The sequence below is a fragment of the Lonchura striata genome, chromosome 5, assembly GCF_046129695.1.
Source record: "Lonchura striata isolate bLonStr1 chromosome 5, bLonStr1.mat, whole genome shotgun sequence".
Classification (NCBI taxonomy): domain Eukaryota; kingdom Metazoa; phylum Chordata; class Aves; order Passeriformes; family Estrildidae; genus Lonchura; species Lonchura striata.
The window spans coordinates 12668189-12683334 of NC_134607.1; the positions used below are offsets into that span (position 1 = coordinate 12668189).

At 44.2% G+C, this 15146-nt stretch overlaps 1 protein-coding gene across 1 annotated transcript in view; it reads right to left on the minus strand.

Moving 5' to 3' along the window:
- Positions 1 to 15146, minus strand: part of CACNA2D4 (calcium voltage-gated channel auxiliary subunit alpha2delta 4) — a 120160-nt gene that overhangs the window by 82870 nt on the left and 22144 nt on the right. The window contains exons 10-15 of the mRNA XM_077783300.1: positions 14578 to 14667; positions 8105 to 8218; positions 6947 to 7025; positions 4859 to 4992; positions 2713 to 2790; positions 1381 to 1461 (exon numbers count right to left, since the gene is read on the minus strand). Of these exons, the coding sequence (XP_077639426.1) occupies positions 1381 to 1461; positions 2713 to 2790; positions 4859 to 4992; positions 6947 to 7025; positions 8105 to 8218; positions 14578 to 14667 (576 nt within the window). The remainder of the gene's footprint in view (positions 1 to 1380; positions 1462 to 2712; positions 2791 to 4858; positions 4993 to 6946; positions 7026 to 8104; positions 8219 to 14577; positions 14668 to 15146) is intronic.

Genomic DNA, 15146 nt, shown 5'->3' on the forward strand with positions numbered 1-15146 from the left:
TTAAAGCTGAAATTTCCCAGCCCAGTAAAAGCACAATCATAAATATATAAGCTCCAGAGGTCTGGAATGCTGGAACTGGTCCTTTTGGAGCCCATATGCCAGGGAATTCAAGTTGAAGACCCTAGGATTCCAAACTGGTCTGAAGTTGGAGGAGTTTCTGAGAAGATGTGTCCTGCTGCTGATATAATAAAATCCAGATTTTTTTCTCCTCCTTTCCTGGCACTGCTTAGAGGAAAGAACAGTGACCATCCTTAGCCCAGAAGAAAAAACTTATTGTATATCTATCCTTTGAGTGACATGGGGAAAGGGAGATAAAAAGGCATTCTTATACAGAAAATTATCATATAAAACTTGACCCAAACCAGGCAGCTTTGCATGCTGAGTGCGGGCACCCTGACACTCCCAGTTCCAGGGCTGTCTGCAGGATCATTTCCTACAGCTGCCTGTTAATGGTCTGCCCTGCATCCATGGCTGGAAGCACCACAGAAATTCACAGCTTCTGACAGCACTTTCAGTCCTGTGAGTCTTCAGCAATCAGATTTTGGACAACTGCATCACTGGTAGTAGTTGTCTGATAGTTATTTAAGAGAAAACAAAACCTTGAAATGTTGGCTCAAATTGCTGGATTTCATGGTGCTCCTTGGATGTGCGCGCTGTTTCCTGCTGGGCAGCCTGACTGAACAAAGGGTCACTGCCTGGAATTTACAGCAGAAACCAAACCAAACTGTGCATCTCTTGGGGAATTTCCTATGGATGAAAATTTTTTTTTTTTCTAAGATACATTGAACAGAGGGCTAATGGAAAGTTTTTTGACTAACAGCTCTGGGGAGCAAATACTCTATCCAGGTATAGCACAAAACGAGTGAGAGCCAACTTTCTGTACACTGCCCTGCCAAGAAACCATCATGCTGATCTGGAGAAAGGAGCCTCTAGGCATGACAGGAGAGTTGGCTCTCCATAATCCATTCAGCCCTCAGCTTTTCTGCTAAGAATATTGACAGTGAAACGAGTGCATTTTTTGCCAGCTGACATGGCAGCTCTTGTCCATTGGGAACTGGATATAAAACTTTAATTCTTCTAATATAGGCTGCCATATCTGAGGGATTTAGGTTGGTGACCACCAGGATTCAAAGGTTCCATGACCTTTTGCCAACCTGCCGGATCACCCTGTCCTTGTGTTGCTGAAGCAGCCTAAAAGCTTGTAGTAGTGAACGATTTCGTATGTGCTATATGGAAACCACACACCACTGCATCCAAACTCTTCCCTTATGCTCATACTTTTTCCTACAGAGCGGAGAAGTGATTTTTCAGTCATGCCCATGGAAGTGTGAGTAGTGACTTTGCTGTGCAAAGGAACCACTTGCATTATCTCAGCCTTACCTTATACCGTGGAGCAAGTTTTAACAACTCCCTCAGTGGTACATCAGAGCCCACCACACCCAGAAGAATGCCATGGGATCGCTTTAACACAAAGGAGAATCCATTTTCAGAAGCAAAACCTGGGTAGTTTTATACCTGAAAACACATTATTGTCTCCCTAGTAGTTTCTCACCCATCCCCTCTAGGCTTGTGTGAAAATGGTTATTTGAAACCAATTAATATACTTCAAAAACTCCATAGAGGCTATTCCAGTGTTTACGGAGAAGAGTGATTCTATACAACACTAGTCAGTATTCTCTACTGTGATTCAGAAGTAACATAAAATCACTGAAAACAAGTTTTGAGGGCAAACCCCTGCATTCAGTATATGTAAATACCAATAAGGTCAAGAAAATAATACAAAACAACATGAATAGGTTGATAAATTCGGCCAGCTAAATCAAATGCCAAATACAAAACTGTTAATCTAGATAAAAGGAAATCCCTTCTCCATGACATTGGGATCTGGTTGTTAAATAAGCACCTGGAGAGCACTGTGGAAAAATACACACAGGCTCCCACTACAGTGCTGTGCTAATGCAGGCTACAGCCAGCCCCAGGTGGAGAAGGCAGACAATCACTTGTAGGACCTGGATGAAGAGTTTATCCCTAGTCCCAGCAATGCTAAGGTACCATTCTCCATTTTAAAAGGATGCTGAGAAATTAGAAATGCTACAGAAAAGAGTGTCTGAAGGGTTTCAAACCCCAGAGGAATTGCCCTTATCAAATCATCAAAATAATTCAATATTTTTAATCTTATCAAGATAGGTTTGATTTTATGGCAGTGTAGAAGATGCTTCCCATGAAAACTTACTAAAGGGTACAGGCTTTTTGATCTGAGGAAGCCATTATGACAGGAAGGTGAGGTCAGACAAATTAAAAGCAGAATTTAGACACCAGTTTTTCACAAAGAATTAAAAAACACAATGGAGAGAGCTTGGGCTGGATGCCTTTCTTCAACGATTGGCTTTTGCCAAAACCAGGGTATTTGGCTCATCTATGTGAGATGTAAAGGTCTGCAATAAAATGCAGACTGGACAAGGTGATGATGTCTTCCAGCCTGAAATTTCAGTGTCTGTGAACTAGGCTTGGTTTGAAAATGGAAGGGATAAAACAAGAAGGGGTATTTTAAAGAAATGACAGACTATCATTCTGACAGATAAATTATCACCCATCTACCGTGCTGCCTTCCCTAATGCTGCATGTTTCTTCAGAGGCCCTTTGGCTTTAGAGCCCCGCGAAGTTCCGCTGCCTCCTGTCCCCAGAGGAGCAGGGAGCCCACACCTCACTCACCGTCTCGTTCTTCTTGCTGAACACCGGCATGGCCACCGTCGTCATGAGCAGCAGGCTCTGAGCCTGCGACGCAAAGAGCTGCCACAGAACAACGGGAGGGGTGTCAGCACGTGCAGCGCCCCAGGGACTGCAGGTTCCCAAGGACCCCAGGTGTGGGCTGCAGTTGGTCACCTCCTTGCCCCCCACGCTTCTAGGGAAACAGATGGCAACACTTTTAAATACTCTGTGGCCAAGAGGACCATGGGATGGATTCTTGCTCATGTGGGGTGATAAGGATGGGGTGAAAGCCAGTGAAATGCATTGAAGACTTGTTTTAATGAAGTGACAGGAGCCTGAAGAAGAGGTGGCACAATTTATACCCACCACTCCTTATGAATGTAGACATAAACACTTATACAATGAGTGCAAAAACCACCAACACAAGCAGCACAGAACGGAGAAAAGCAACACAAATATGAACAAAATCACGAAAAAGGTATCATCTATACAGCAAACATATGAATACCACAAATGAAAAGCACCACAGACAAATATTTAAATGTCACAAATACACACAAAGCCTACTTATGTACACTTGTTACTCAACCATCTAAGCTCAGGAAAAAGGGACAAAGTAATGATCCAAACAGATACACCATAGTGAGCTATCTCTGTGAGGGATACAGGACATGCATGTGCCATGGGATAAGAGATGTTCCCAATTCAACAGAGGACAGATGCTCTAAAAGCACACGAGAGGAGGTAAAACAGGCAAGTCATATGCAAAGGAGTCTTCCAAATATACCTAGCTATCAAAGATTCTAATCCTTTGCTGCCAGTAACATCACTCCTTCCATCTCTTGTTTGATGTGAGTAGCAAGGCAAGAAATGACTTCCTATCCCTATTACAGAGCATGCTGGGACATAAAGGAGCAAGTCAGCAATCTAATCACTTGATGGAGATTTGGACTTAGTATCTTGAGTTACTTCTCTGGATGATTTTTCTGTGGAATGGTCCCATTTACAGCAGCACTCACTAACACACAGCAAGTAAACTTCTCTTGCACTTGACACGTGGAAAAAGAGATCAGGTGAATTAAGCTACTGCACAACACAGACAGCCCTACCTACTCTGAACCAACAGCACAGCTCTCCAGTACATCCAGCATTTCCTCTCCTCTTCTTGCCAGTGCAAGAGGACTCCTAGTGCTGCAGCCCCCACCCCCTCCAGATGTACAGGCCAGCTGTGGGTGTGAAGACTGGCACTGGCACACTGACTGGCACAAGGGAAACAGCACATGCACAAAACACAGGGCACAGTTACCTCCTCAGACTGTGGCAGCTGGTGAAAGACATGGATGAACACACAAATGAATGCATGAACGGAGGAACGAATCAAAGACAGGAGAGGTTGGGACAGAGGAAGAGAATGGCAAGACAAGAGACAAGAAACAAGATGCAGGAAAAAAATGTGCAGCAAACAAATGTCTGTGACTACCTTGGGAAGTGTGACTCTATACACCAGTGCCAGAAGTGGCAAGTCTAATGATAAAATAAGTTTCCTGCGTAATTAGCTGCATTTCTGGAGGCTTTGATTAATACACTTAAGTACCATGTCCCAGCCCTTGTTTGGCACAGCTCCTGCAGCAGAAGATACCCCCATGTCACCCTCACAGAGCCAAATGTCTTCCCACAGGGCAGGCCTGAGCCAAAGCAGGGGGCATTGGGAGTGCTGACTGTCTGCTCTTTTGCAGTGTGTCCTTTGCCCACAGGGCTGGGCTCAGGACCACTGTGGTGAGTTAGGTCTTGCTAGTTTAAGGAAGGAAACAGTGAGCCTGCTGCCTCAGCTGGAATCTCTGAGTAACAAACAATTTGCAGTTAGCTACTAGGCTAACTTTTGTGTGAATAATCCTTCAGAAGGCAACTTGCTTGCACAGAAGCACATCTTGGGTGATGTTTTGCCTGTGTGATTAGTCCTGGGCACCCGAGTGACTGCAGATTCACGTCTGAGTCTGCATACACACCTTAGTTCCAGAAGCAAGCAGAAAAGAAATATTGTCTGTCTCAGTAGAGCCAGAGACCAGTAATTTAATCAACCAGCTCCTGGCTTGTTTTACCTAAATTCCAGGACTTTATTTGGGTTTTGACTCGTGCTCGAGGTCCTTACCGCGCTGTCCATGTAGGCTTCAGTCCAGATGATATCGTGGTCGTGGTTGATGACCATGGGCCGGCTGAGCACGTGCAGGTATTCCATGACATTCTCCTGGACATCTGCCAGCGTGGAGATTTGAGTGTAGTAGCCTTCATGGAGAAACAGAGGTGTGAGTCACTCTGCTGACACATCTCCCCTGTTTCTAAATGAATGCAAAGCTAAAAAACTGAATGTCAAAGACTGAACGTATCTACCCAGGTTGGGCAATCTGCTCTTTGTAAAACGGGCCTAGACATGCCTCATATCCAGAAGCATCTGTGGAAATCTAGAGTTTTGAAGCAGTGGTTCTATTCTTCTAAAATGCTGGAGCAATATGCAAGATGAGATTTGTGCAAAGCAGATGCAAAATACTGCTTTGGGTCTAGGGAAAAACCTTCCTCTAATCAGACTGCCTTTAGTCTGTAAAGCCAAACATATGCAAGCAAAGGTTTCCACCAGGCTTCCCACTTGCCCTGCCCTATTTTATATTAAGATCAAATTCCCACTTCTTCTAGATTTTATCTAGCACTCTTCAGTCTGCCTAGTTTTACATCCAAGGATGGCAACTACTTCCATCTACGCCCATTGGAAGCAGAATAAAAAGTGCAAATTACTTATTTCCAAAGCTTTGTCCTTGCAGCTGGACCCACAGCACTCTAAAACTACAACAAGGAGTACGGGGAAGGATGTTCTCAAGTTACCAAAACGTCCTCAGAAGTACTGCTGGTTAGAAGCGCTAACACAGAGTAATGTCATAAGGATTCTTGTGTCCTGCTTCTCACCACAGGCACTGGTTGTACTTGGTATAGGATAGAATAAGTCAGATAGATGGAAAACTTTCCAATCACCAGGAAAGCACTTCCATGTGAAAGAGTTCATGTTCTGATAAGCTTTGTGATGTGAAAACAGATTTAGTGTGCTCGAAAACAAGGACCAAAAGAGTTATACGAAACATTGAAACAGAAAAACCAAAATCAGGGAGCCCTCTGCGCAGCTCAAATCTGGTAAATGAGAATGCAAGTGCAAAGAGCACATTTTTGTTACCTGGTTATTCAGAAGAATGCATTCTGACATTTCAACCAACAGTACCATGAATTCTCTGTCACTGATCTCCTGGCTGAGTACAGAATCTGAAACCCAGGGGTTTGCTTCATTTAACAAAACATAAAAATATTATGTGTAATTCATAGCACTAATTAGATGAATGCTTGAGCCCTGAGAATCCCCAGCTCACAGACATTCTACAGGCCAGGAATTCTCCTGTCAACTGTTCTCAGCAGCAAATGTTCTCTTGCATTTCATGCTCTGCTGGAACCACTACTTGGGCTGGAAAAGTTTGTACCTGAAGCTGGGTAGCTTCAGTTTTCCCTTCCTTTCCCTGTTTATACAGGACACTGATGTAACTAGCATTGCTGTCTCCAGAAGCCAGGTGATGCCCAAACATGGATGGCTTTTTTCCCCTTTCTTCCTTTACTCTTGCAGACTCTGACAGGGCTAACTTGACTTTTTAACTGGCCCCAAATGCATAGAGGTGACTCACCTACTGTGAATGGATTTTCTCATTCACTTATTTCATGCCAGTTAGAGAGAATAGTGGGTTTTGGGTGGGATTAACAAGCTATTTTGGTACCTCAGTGAAAATCACTTACACACAAAGATTTTGGCCAGGATACAGGGGTTAACCTGCAGACCCTGTGAAGATTGCTGTAAAATCTTTAAAGCAGCAATGTTTGTTTTATGTCTCAGCCAAAATATCTCAGGCTCTCTAAGAGAGCTTTGACAGATGGTCAAAAGCCAGCAACTGGGACACAATGAGCACAGGGGACTTAGGTGGACTACAGCCAGAGTGAATCTTGGTCATGGTGTCCCTTGGCACGGCGACAGGAAAATGCGGTGGCTCAGCACGGAGGACTTGTGTTACTTGGACACAGGCACACTTCATGTGGGCCAGCAGGGTTTGCTTTTTCCTTAGGTTGTCTTCCAAGCAAGGGCTTGTGGGCCCCAGCAGTGGTGGGTAAGCCTTGGAGGGGTGCAGGGAGATTGGGCACCATTCCCACACAGCACCTTTGTTGTTGCAGGCGATCCATTTCACGTTTGGGGCAAAAGTGACCTCCCGTCCAATGAGGTACGTGAACACCCGGACCTAGGAGCACAAACAGACAGGAGAATGAGGCTGGAATGTGCTACCAAATCCAAATGGCTGAAGTTTGGCATGCCCTTGTCCACTGGTGTGAACGTGGTGAGAGCAGTAGCTCTGCCTTCACACAGAGACGGGAGCCTCTCGTGCCATTTGTTTCCTGTTTTGTGGCCTGGAACTTAATTTCCAATTACAATAAGCCCAGAAAGCCAAGTTAGCGCCCAGGATCATCTGAATAACAAAGCAAAAGTGCAAATTCGGTTTGATTTTATGATAGCAGCTCTGCCAGGCATTCAGCAACCACATGCAGAGAGGTTTATAGCTCCCAGGAGTCCTTTACCCAGGGGAACAGCTGGCCACATGAAACATTTAGAGAGAGCTTTACCATTTCTCTTGCATTTGACCGCCAACAAAAGAGCCAATCCTGAAATAAAACTGTTTTAACAGCCCCCTGCTCTGTTCTCTCAGTAGGCTGCTTCTCTTCCTTTATGCATTGCTGCCAGCTGGGATGAGGTAAACAAATAAATCAGGAGGGTTTAGGATGAGCAGTGGTCTATTACATTTTCACAGCCAGCTCTGCTAGTGCAAGCCTGTAATCAGACATCAGAGTAAAAAGGGCTGGAAGGCACCTAGAGAGGCTGTTTGGACCATTCCCCTGGCCACCATAAGAACTCTGAATAACCAAACCCTTCCTGAACAGGACCAGTTACAAACAGTCCTACGAATTAAAACTATTAGCAAAAGTTGGTTTTTAATTTTGAAATACTCAATTCAGTCTTTATAATCTTATCAGGAGAACATTTAGATTGCCCACACCTTTAGAAAACAAAGTGTATGAAAAGGAAAAGCTTCCCTGACCTAAAGATATGCATTTGTAATCCTCTCACCTCAGAAATCACCACAGCAGGCTCCTGCCTGGCTGTTTCATTTGCATTTACAGTCAGGTGCCCATGGGTATTCAGGTACTAGAATATGTGAATGCTCAGCTTTGCCTGATATCCTGGCTCATGCTCTTCTACTCCCAGCACAGCAAAACAGCATCTTTCCCCTCCCTTTCTATTTATCTATTTATTTCCCAGACAAACCTTCCGATCAGGCCAGTTGTATTTTTCAAACACAGCTTCATAATCCTCCACGGCTCCATCAGTGATCAGCATGATGGCTTGGTTACACAAACCTCCTTGGCCAGCATCTCTGAACTAAAACAGAGAGGGAGAGCACTGCTTATCCCACCACAGGTTGTTTTTAAGGAACTGCACTCTATTTATTCACGGTGAGCCTGACTTCTACTTGCAAACCTCACACTGCTCAGAAAGAGGATTGTGTTCGCATGCTGCATATAGATTTTTTTATTTATACAGCCCTGCCTGGCACATGCAGACACAGGAGGCTTTGCAGAAGTAAAATAATGAGGAGAAAATAAGTGCTGTGGAGGAAGGGTGCGATTCCCTGCTGCTTCACATCTTGCACAGTCGCATTGGTTTATGCAAAACAACGATAGATTGACCATAAACACGGCAATTCTGATTTGGCAGCAGTAACTGTCACTTTTTATGGCAGAAAATGTGAGAGGAGTGGGAAATCAGACTCATTATTTCAGGGTGAATCCATCAATCTGCCAAGGAATAGCAAAGAAGGGCAGGAGCATATGAAGAAAGAAGGCTACTGACATCAGAGCTGGGAAAGGTTATGGATGTGCCAGATAGAGAGGGCATACACTGACATGACAGATGACCTGTTATTTATGCATAAGAGATATTTAAGGCAGAGCAGAAGTGCATCAGGACCCTGGTACAAACACTGATGTGCTCCCAAGGGCACCTGCAGAGGTGTTGGACAGATGAGCTCCTACAAGACCCCGCCTGTCCAGCCAGAGAGAAGCAGCCTTGGAAAGCTGCTTGTCTCCTGCTCTGTGTGCTTCCCACGGCCTCAGGTACCTCCTCTAGAGAACTGAGGGCCTCATGCAGCACCAACACAGTGCTAAAGCCAGCAGCAGAGGTAGCTGAGGACATCCCAGGGACAAAACTGAGCAGCCACTTCACTGCAGCTGCCAGCTCAGTGGCAGTCCATGCTTCTCCTTGTCCTTGCCTCTCACTGCTGCTGTGCTGTGAGCAAGGAAAAGTCTGACCAACAGAGGGTACAGAGACTGATGCAGAGCAAAAAAATTATGGAAGGAGAGACAACAGCTCTCCTGCTAACAAAGATTAATGAGAAGCAATAGCATGAGATGTGGAAGATACAGGAGACCAACTGAAGGGTGATGAAGGTTACATCAAACAGCAGCAATCTTAAACTGGAGAGGATAGTTATATCTTATGAGAAAAAAAGGTATCCAAGTGGCACAATTAATTGCATAAAATGAAATCCCTGGACGGGAGAACAAGAGCACAGGCCATGAACTGGGAGTTTTCAGGTGTTTTAGGGTTCAATTCCCAACTCCTTTCATGTTTGATAATGCTGTTATGACCAACAAATGCCTTTACCAATGTGGCTGGTCCTGTGGTTCCACGGCAGATTAACATTCATGATCATGAACACCTCAAAGCCAGTTCCAAGCCCAGATTTCCCCAGCAATTTCACCACTCCTACAATTACATTGCAATTATGAAACTACCAGGCTCAGTGCTAATGCCACCGTAAAATCCCCTTCTGCCACCATCTGTGTTATCAGTCCTGCCTCCTCCACCTTCACACACTACCTGTAACTACACTGCAGGAAGAATGGATTCAACAGCTTCTGAATGACCATGGGTACAAACCCCTCTGGCTGTGCCCCTGCTTGTATCACTGACCAGAACCAGGACAGATGACCAGGAGTTAGAAGGGTGATGTGTGGGAACTCAAAATGTCCCTCAGACATTTTTGGAGGTTCCAGGCCCTGGTCAGAAGCATTTGAGACCCTGGCAGGCAGCTGGAAACAGCTGTGATTTTGGGTTTGAGCCATAGAATGATTTATCAATGTTGCAGGGAGAACAAGCAGTCACAGAAGTTTAGATATAGTAGAAGTAGTTACAAAGTATAGGGAAGAATTTTTTAGTGCTGTACAGGGGGATTTTAGTTTTGTACATGGGGGTCAGAAGTTTTAAGATGGAGGGATGTAGGCCGGTCCTGTTCCTCCTCTTTCTTCTTCCTTGCCTCCATGTTCTTGGTGATGTTGGCACTCACAGATTGGTTTAGAGTAGAAAAGCACCATTTAATATAGGTAGTAGGCATTGGGGGAAAACTGTAAACATTCATCATGTAATGTACCATATAAAAGACAGCAGCAGCCAGGGGCGGGGGGGAGAAGACACCAGACAGAGAAGGGTGTCAGGGTGTGTGTGTGCCTCTGCCAGAGCTGCTGAGCAAACCGCAGCAGCCTGAGAAAACAATCTTTTAGATAACTTGCAATAAACAACCATGAGACCAAACAAGAGACTGCTGAGCCTTTCTTTGGAAGCACGGGTTGGAGGAGAAGTTTTTCCACCACACGAAGCCACCCCGCGACCTAGGGTGGTCTTTGACAGTGCTGTAATAGGGTCATTTCTAACTAGTTGCTCTCAGGTGAAGCATCTATGGGAAACACCAAGTCAGGATGAGGTGTTTAGATGTGCTCCTCCTCTCTCGTGTCCCCAGAGCAGCACATTCAGAGGGGAGTCAGGCAGTAAAGGCTCAGGGTGTACAACAGGAACAAGCCCAGGATGCTCTTAGCAAAGAAGAAAAGCAGGTGAGAGCCTCATGGGATTTTGCTAAAGACCAGCAGGTAGGAAAAAGCCAGAGGCTCAAGTGAGCTATTTCTGGGACAGAGATCAACTGGCTGCAGATTAGCAGAGAGAACAGACAGTGTGAGTGTCCACCAGGGAGGCACAGGGTGCAGGAGATGCTGTCAGAATGAGGCTCAGATCAGATATATGAACCTTGTGGCTCAAAACAAGCTTATTCCAAACTGTTGCAATCTACAATACGTCAGTTTAGATTTTTATTATATTAACACTTAATTAAGGTCACCCAGTATTTCATCAAACTACTTAAGACCTCTTCATGAAGCTTACTTCAGAACTCATAATACTGAGATACTGAGAAATTGGATGTTGTATCAGAACCAGCAATCTCCTAATTACAGGAGTAGATGATATTTTCAACAGGGAAAATGAGATCATCAGTGTCATAGAAATGGAGATTAAACAGACAGATTTAGAAAACAAATGAACAAGAGGTAATCCCTAGTTTTTAGGTCCTTTGTGACTGGCTGCAGCTGTAGCAAATGATCTGACAGCATTTGCAGCAAGCTCTGAGCATAATTCCCTGCTCTGACTGAAGTCTCAGGAGCGTGAAAGAAGGGGAGATGAGAAATAACACGTCCACAGAAGAGATGTCTGAAGAAATGCAGGCTAGAGCTGGGTCAGTGAAGGAGGCACAGAACTGTATAACTTCAGTCACGTTGCCAGGACTAACAGGCATGATCTAATTAATTCAGGGTCACAGTCTCTTGTACTGCCTTGTTTGCTCATTGCCTTTTACTCTGCAGTTACAGGCTGGCACAGAGCTCCCAGTGAAATGATAAGAGCTATCAGCATGGCCCAGAGAAGTGCAGGCACGTATGCTGATTATGTGCATGTCTGACCAGGAGACTCAGCAGCCCCTCTCCATCTTCTCCTGCCCCATTATTATGCAGACCTGCCTCTGGAATGGCCTCCAGAACTACTGAAAATTCAAACTTGGTGGAAAGCATCTCATGGGGAGAAAATCAGCAGCAGACAAGAAAACAAAGCCAGTGAAGGAGAAACGAGAAAGGGCATTAAGCAAGATAGTAGGAACTGGTAAACAGGAAATTCTGAGCTTTGCATATCCTGAAAAATATGCTGTAGAATCCGGGTCCATAAAAATGTGACTGGAATCAAGAAGCAATTTCTAAGTGTTCCCTAAGAAAGGGAGTAAAAATAATACAATACCAGATGATAAAAACCAGAGGGAGATGGTCAGGTAGAGATGCTTTAGAGCCTCCATCCTTTGTCATCAAAAGGAAAATATTGTAATGACTGGGTACTTACTGAACTGATAAGAAACTAAGAAAAGAATGAATTAATTAGAGGCAGGGTGACAAAGTGATAGGGTTAAAGAAAAAACTAATTTAAAGCATTTAAATAATCTGTGCTCAGTGTGAAGGGAAAGAATTGCAGAAAGTGTAGCTGAACTACTTGCCTCATGGGCTGAGACCTGACTGGGACTATACAAGATTCCAAAGGATGAAGAGGCAACCAACAGAAAAGATAGACAATGGATGGATAAACTGTCCTTAAACATCTAGCATGCTGCTAGAAAAATTAGTAACACACTCATTTTGTGAATGTGCAAATGAGTACACACTAGTGAGATGTGAGAGCCACAAACCTTTGTTTACTTGAATCAACACACAGGTTCATTATTTTTACAGCACCAGTTTGCTCAGAATTTTATGTATCACTGAAATCCAGTCTGTTACCAGTTTCATCATCTTTTTTCCACCTATAGTCATTCTGGAATGACCCACTCAATTAACTTCAATGTTTATGTGATTTCTGAGTCAAGGCACAATTAAAATCAGCCTCGTGGTAAGAGAAAACATCATTCCAAGGAGGCCTTGGAAAGCAGAACTTGGCTTTTCTTGTCCTCCACAGGGTGGGAAAAGCAACAGCTTTCAAAATACATGCTCTAAGTGTATGCTGAGAAAGGAGGACACATGTGCATTGGAAAGGAGAGGCAGTGGCTCGAACACAGAAGAGGAGGGTGGATACTGCCTGGGGAGGGATGCTGCAGAGACACATCAGCTGAATAGGAATTAACAATGTGACAGTGCCTGAAAAAATTGTAGCTGTTGTCTTAAGTCCTGTTAAGAGGAGTACGATGTGTAAAACAGGGAAGGCAATTATTCTGCTCTGCTTAGCACCTGATAGCTCTCAGCTGCAGCACTCACACACTGTTGGGAGGATGGTGTTTCAGGGGAGGCAGCCTGGAAGCAGAACAAAGGGGTATAAATCCTGCAGGAAAAAGGGGAGAGAACAAGGCAGGCCAAGCTTGTTGCAACAAGGAAGAGAAGAGAGCAGCGAGACAGATTAAAACTTATAATAAATAAGAAAACACCTCAAAAGATAGCACTTGACACCTGAGAATTTTGAAGCACTTCATAAATGTGTGCTTAAGACCATGGCTTCCCTTGGATGCATATTTTATTGAAACCACTTAGTTTGTGGTAAATTGAAATGGAGAGTTCAAGTGGTTTATTGAGCATGGCAGAGAGGGACAGGGGGATCTCTGGCTAGCTGTTCTCCTGAAACTGGTCTGCAAATTGTGTCATGGATTAAAATATGCCCTGTCTCCCCCAGAAGATAATGGAGGAAAACAAAGACAGTGAGAGATTTGTGCTCTTCTTCAAGCCCTCTTTGCTACTCATACCTCATTGAGTAGGTCTCTGCTGGGCTATTAATTCTGTGAGCAATTGAACTGAGGAAAATTACCATGGAAATTTTGCAGCCACTTTCATTACAGATATTATTACTGGTTGTCTCTTGTAATCAGCAAAGCCTGTTTCATCAGTGTGATGTTGCAATTTTCATTCTCCTGCTTATGCTCCCATGAGCAGTAACAGAAGCACCTGTGAGGAGCAACTGAGAGTGGGAATTTGTCTGATGAGAAGGGGGTAGTCAATTCCATCAAAGTTCCCCCCTTCTACTGACTGTGACTGCACAGATTTGTTTTGGGATACACTGACAAAACCCCTTTTCCTCTTCTATTACCAATACAGGACTAAGAAGTTTCTTCTCTATTACTATTAGTCCACTGGGGTGCATGGGCAACACCCCCTGGAGGCATTTTTGGTTCAGCTATTTCAGTGGAGGATGCATTTTTTCTCAGCTTTTAAGGCCCCTTCCAACAAGTCCTTCTATGATTCTGTGATCCACAACCCCACTATAAACAGTGCCATGAGGGGATGAGGGTATTCAGCTGTTTCTTGGTCCTTTTTCTTGTTACCATTCCTTAAGAAGCAGAATTAAATGTACATTTAGCTCCAGGCTACTGAATTTCCTATTCACATGAGGCAATGAATCATTTATGGTTCTTTTCAGAGGGATCAATTCTCCTGTACCTGTAATTTCTTCCCCAAGCACCGATACTCAGAAAAGTGACATTAAAATAAATCTGAAGAATAATTTTTCAAGTCTTCATTATCATCACTGCTCACTAATAACATTACCTACAACCAGAATTGTGGCCCTCAGCTGATGAAATTGTATTTTATTGCCACCATCTGTAAAGGTGCCTGGGCAGTGCCCAGTTGTGGGGCTCATTAAGGAAACTCATGAGGTTACAGCCTTGCTGGCTCCTGATCCTTGCTGGGCTGTGGACATGGTGCACAAACCAACGCTTTCCCCTAAGATGGGTGAGCCCTGCACACTGCTTGTCACAAATTTGGGATCCATGAGATCAGCTCCTGCCTGCTCCCCACTGCAGCACCCTAAGGGATGTGCTGTCACTGGGGGAGAGGAATGACGGCTGGGCAGGGACACTCGTGCCCCACCCAAGCATCGGCACCAACTCTTACCTCTCTCAAGATTTTGAAGGACTCTGTCAAAGCCTTGCTCACAGTCCCCACTCCTTTTGCCTGCAGTTCCTCCACCAGCTGCTTGAAGTGCTGGCAAAAAGAGAGCAAAAAAAACCAGGAATTGTTGGAGTCCAGGACATCCCCCTGTCTGCCCTGGATGTCTCAAGACCCCAGCAAGAAGTCAAAAAGACTCGTGTCTTCGAGTTTAGCCTGTAAGAGAAGCTACCAACTCTATACGAGGAACTACAAGCCAAAAGGGTTTGAGTAGTGTAATAGGTGAATTGACACAGGGTAGAAAAGTAGAATTTTGGGGTTTTTAGAATATAATTCAAGAGTACAAGAGAAAGGAATCTAGGTGCGTCCTAGCCTTCTTCTCTTTTGTCTTGTCCTCCATGTCTTAGTGTGATGGTGACACTTTTCTATTAGTTTAAGGTAAAAATTCACTGTTTAACATAAGTAATAAGCATGAACACAAATCTATAAACATACAACACATAATTTTAAATATATAATGTAAAAACCACCCAAAACCCAAAACAAACTACTTCTATACTAAACAAACCTCAACA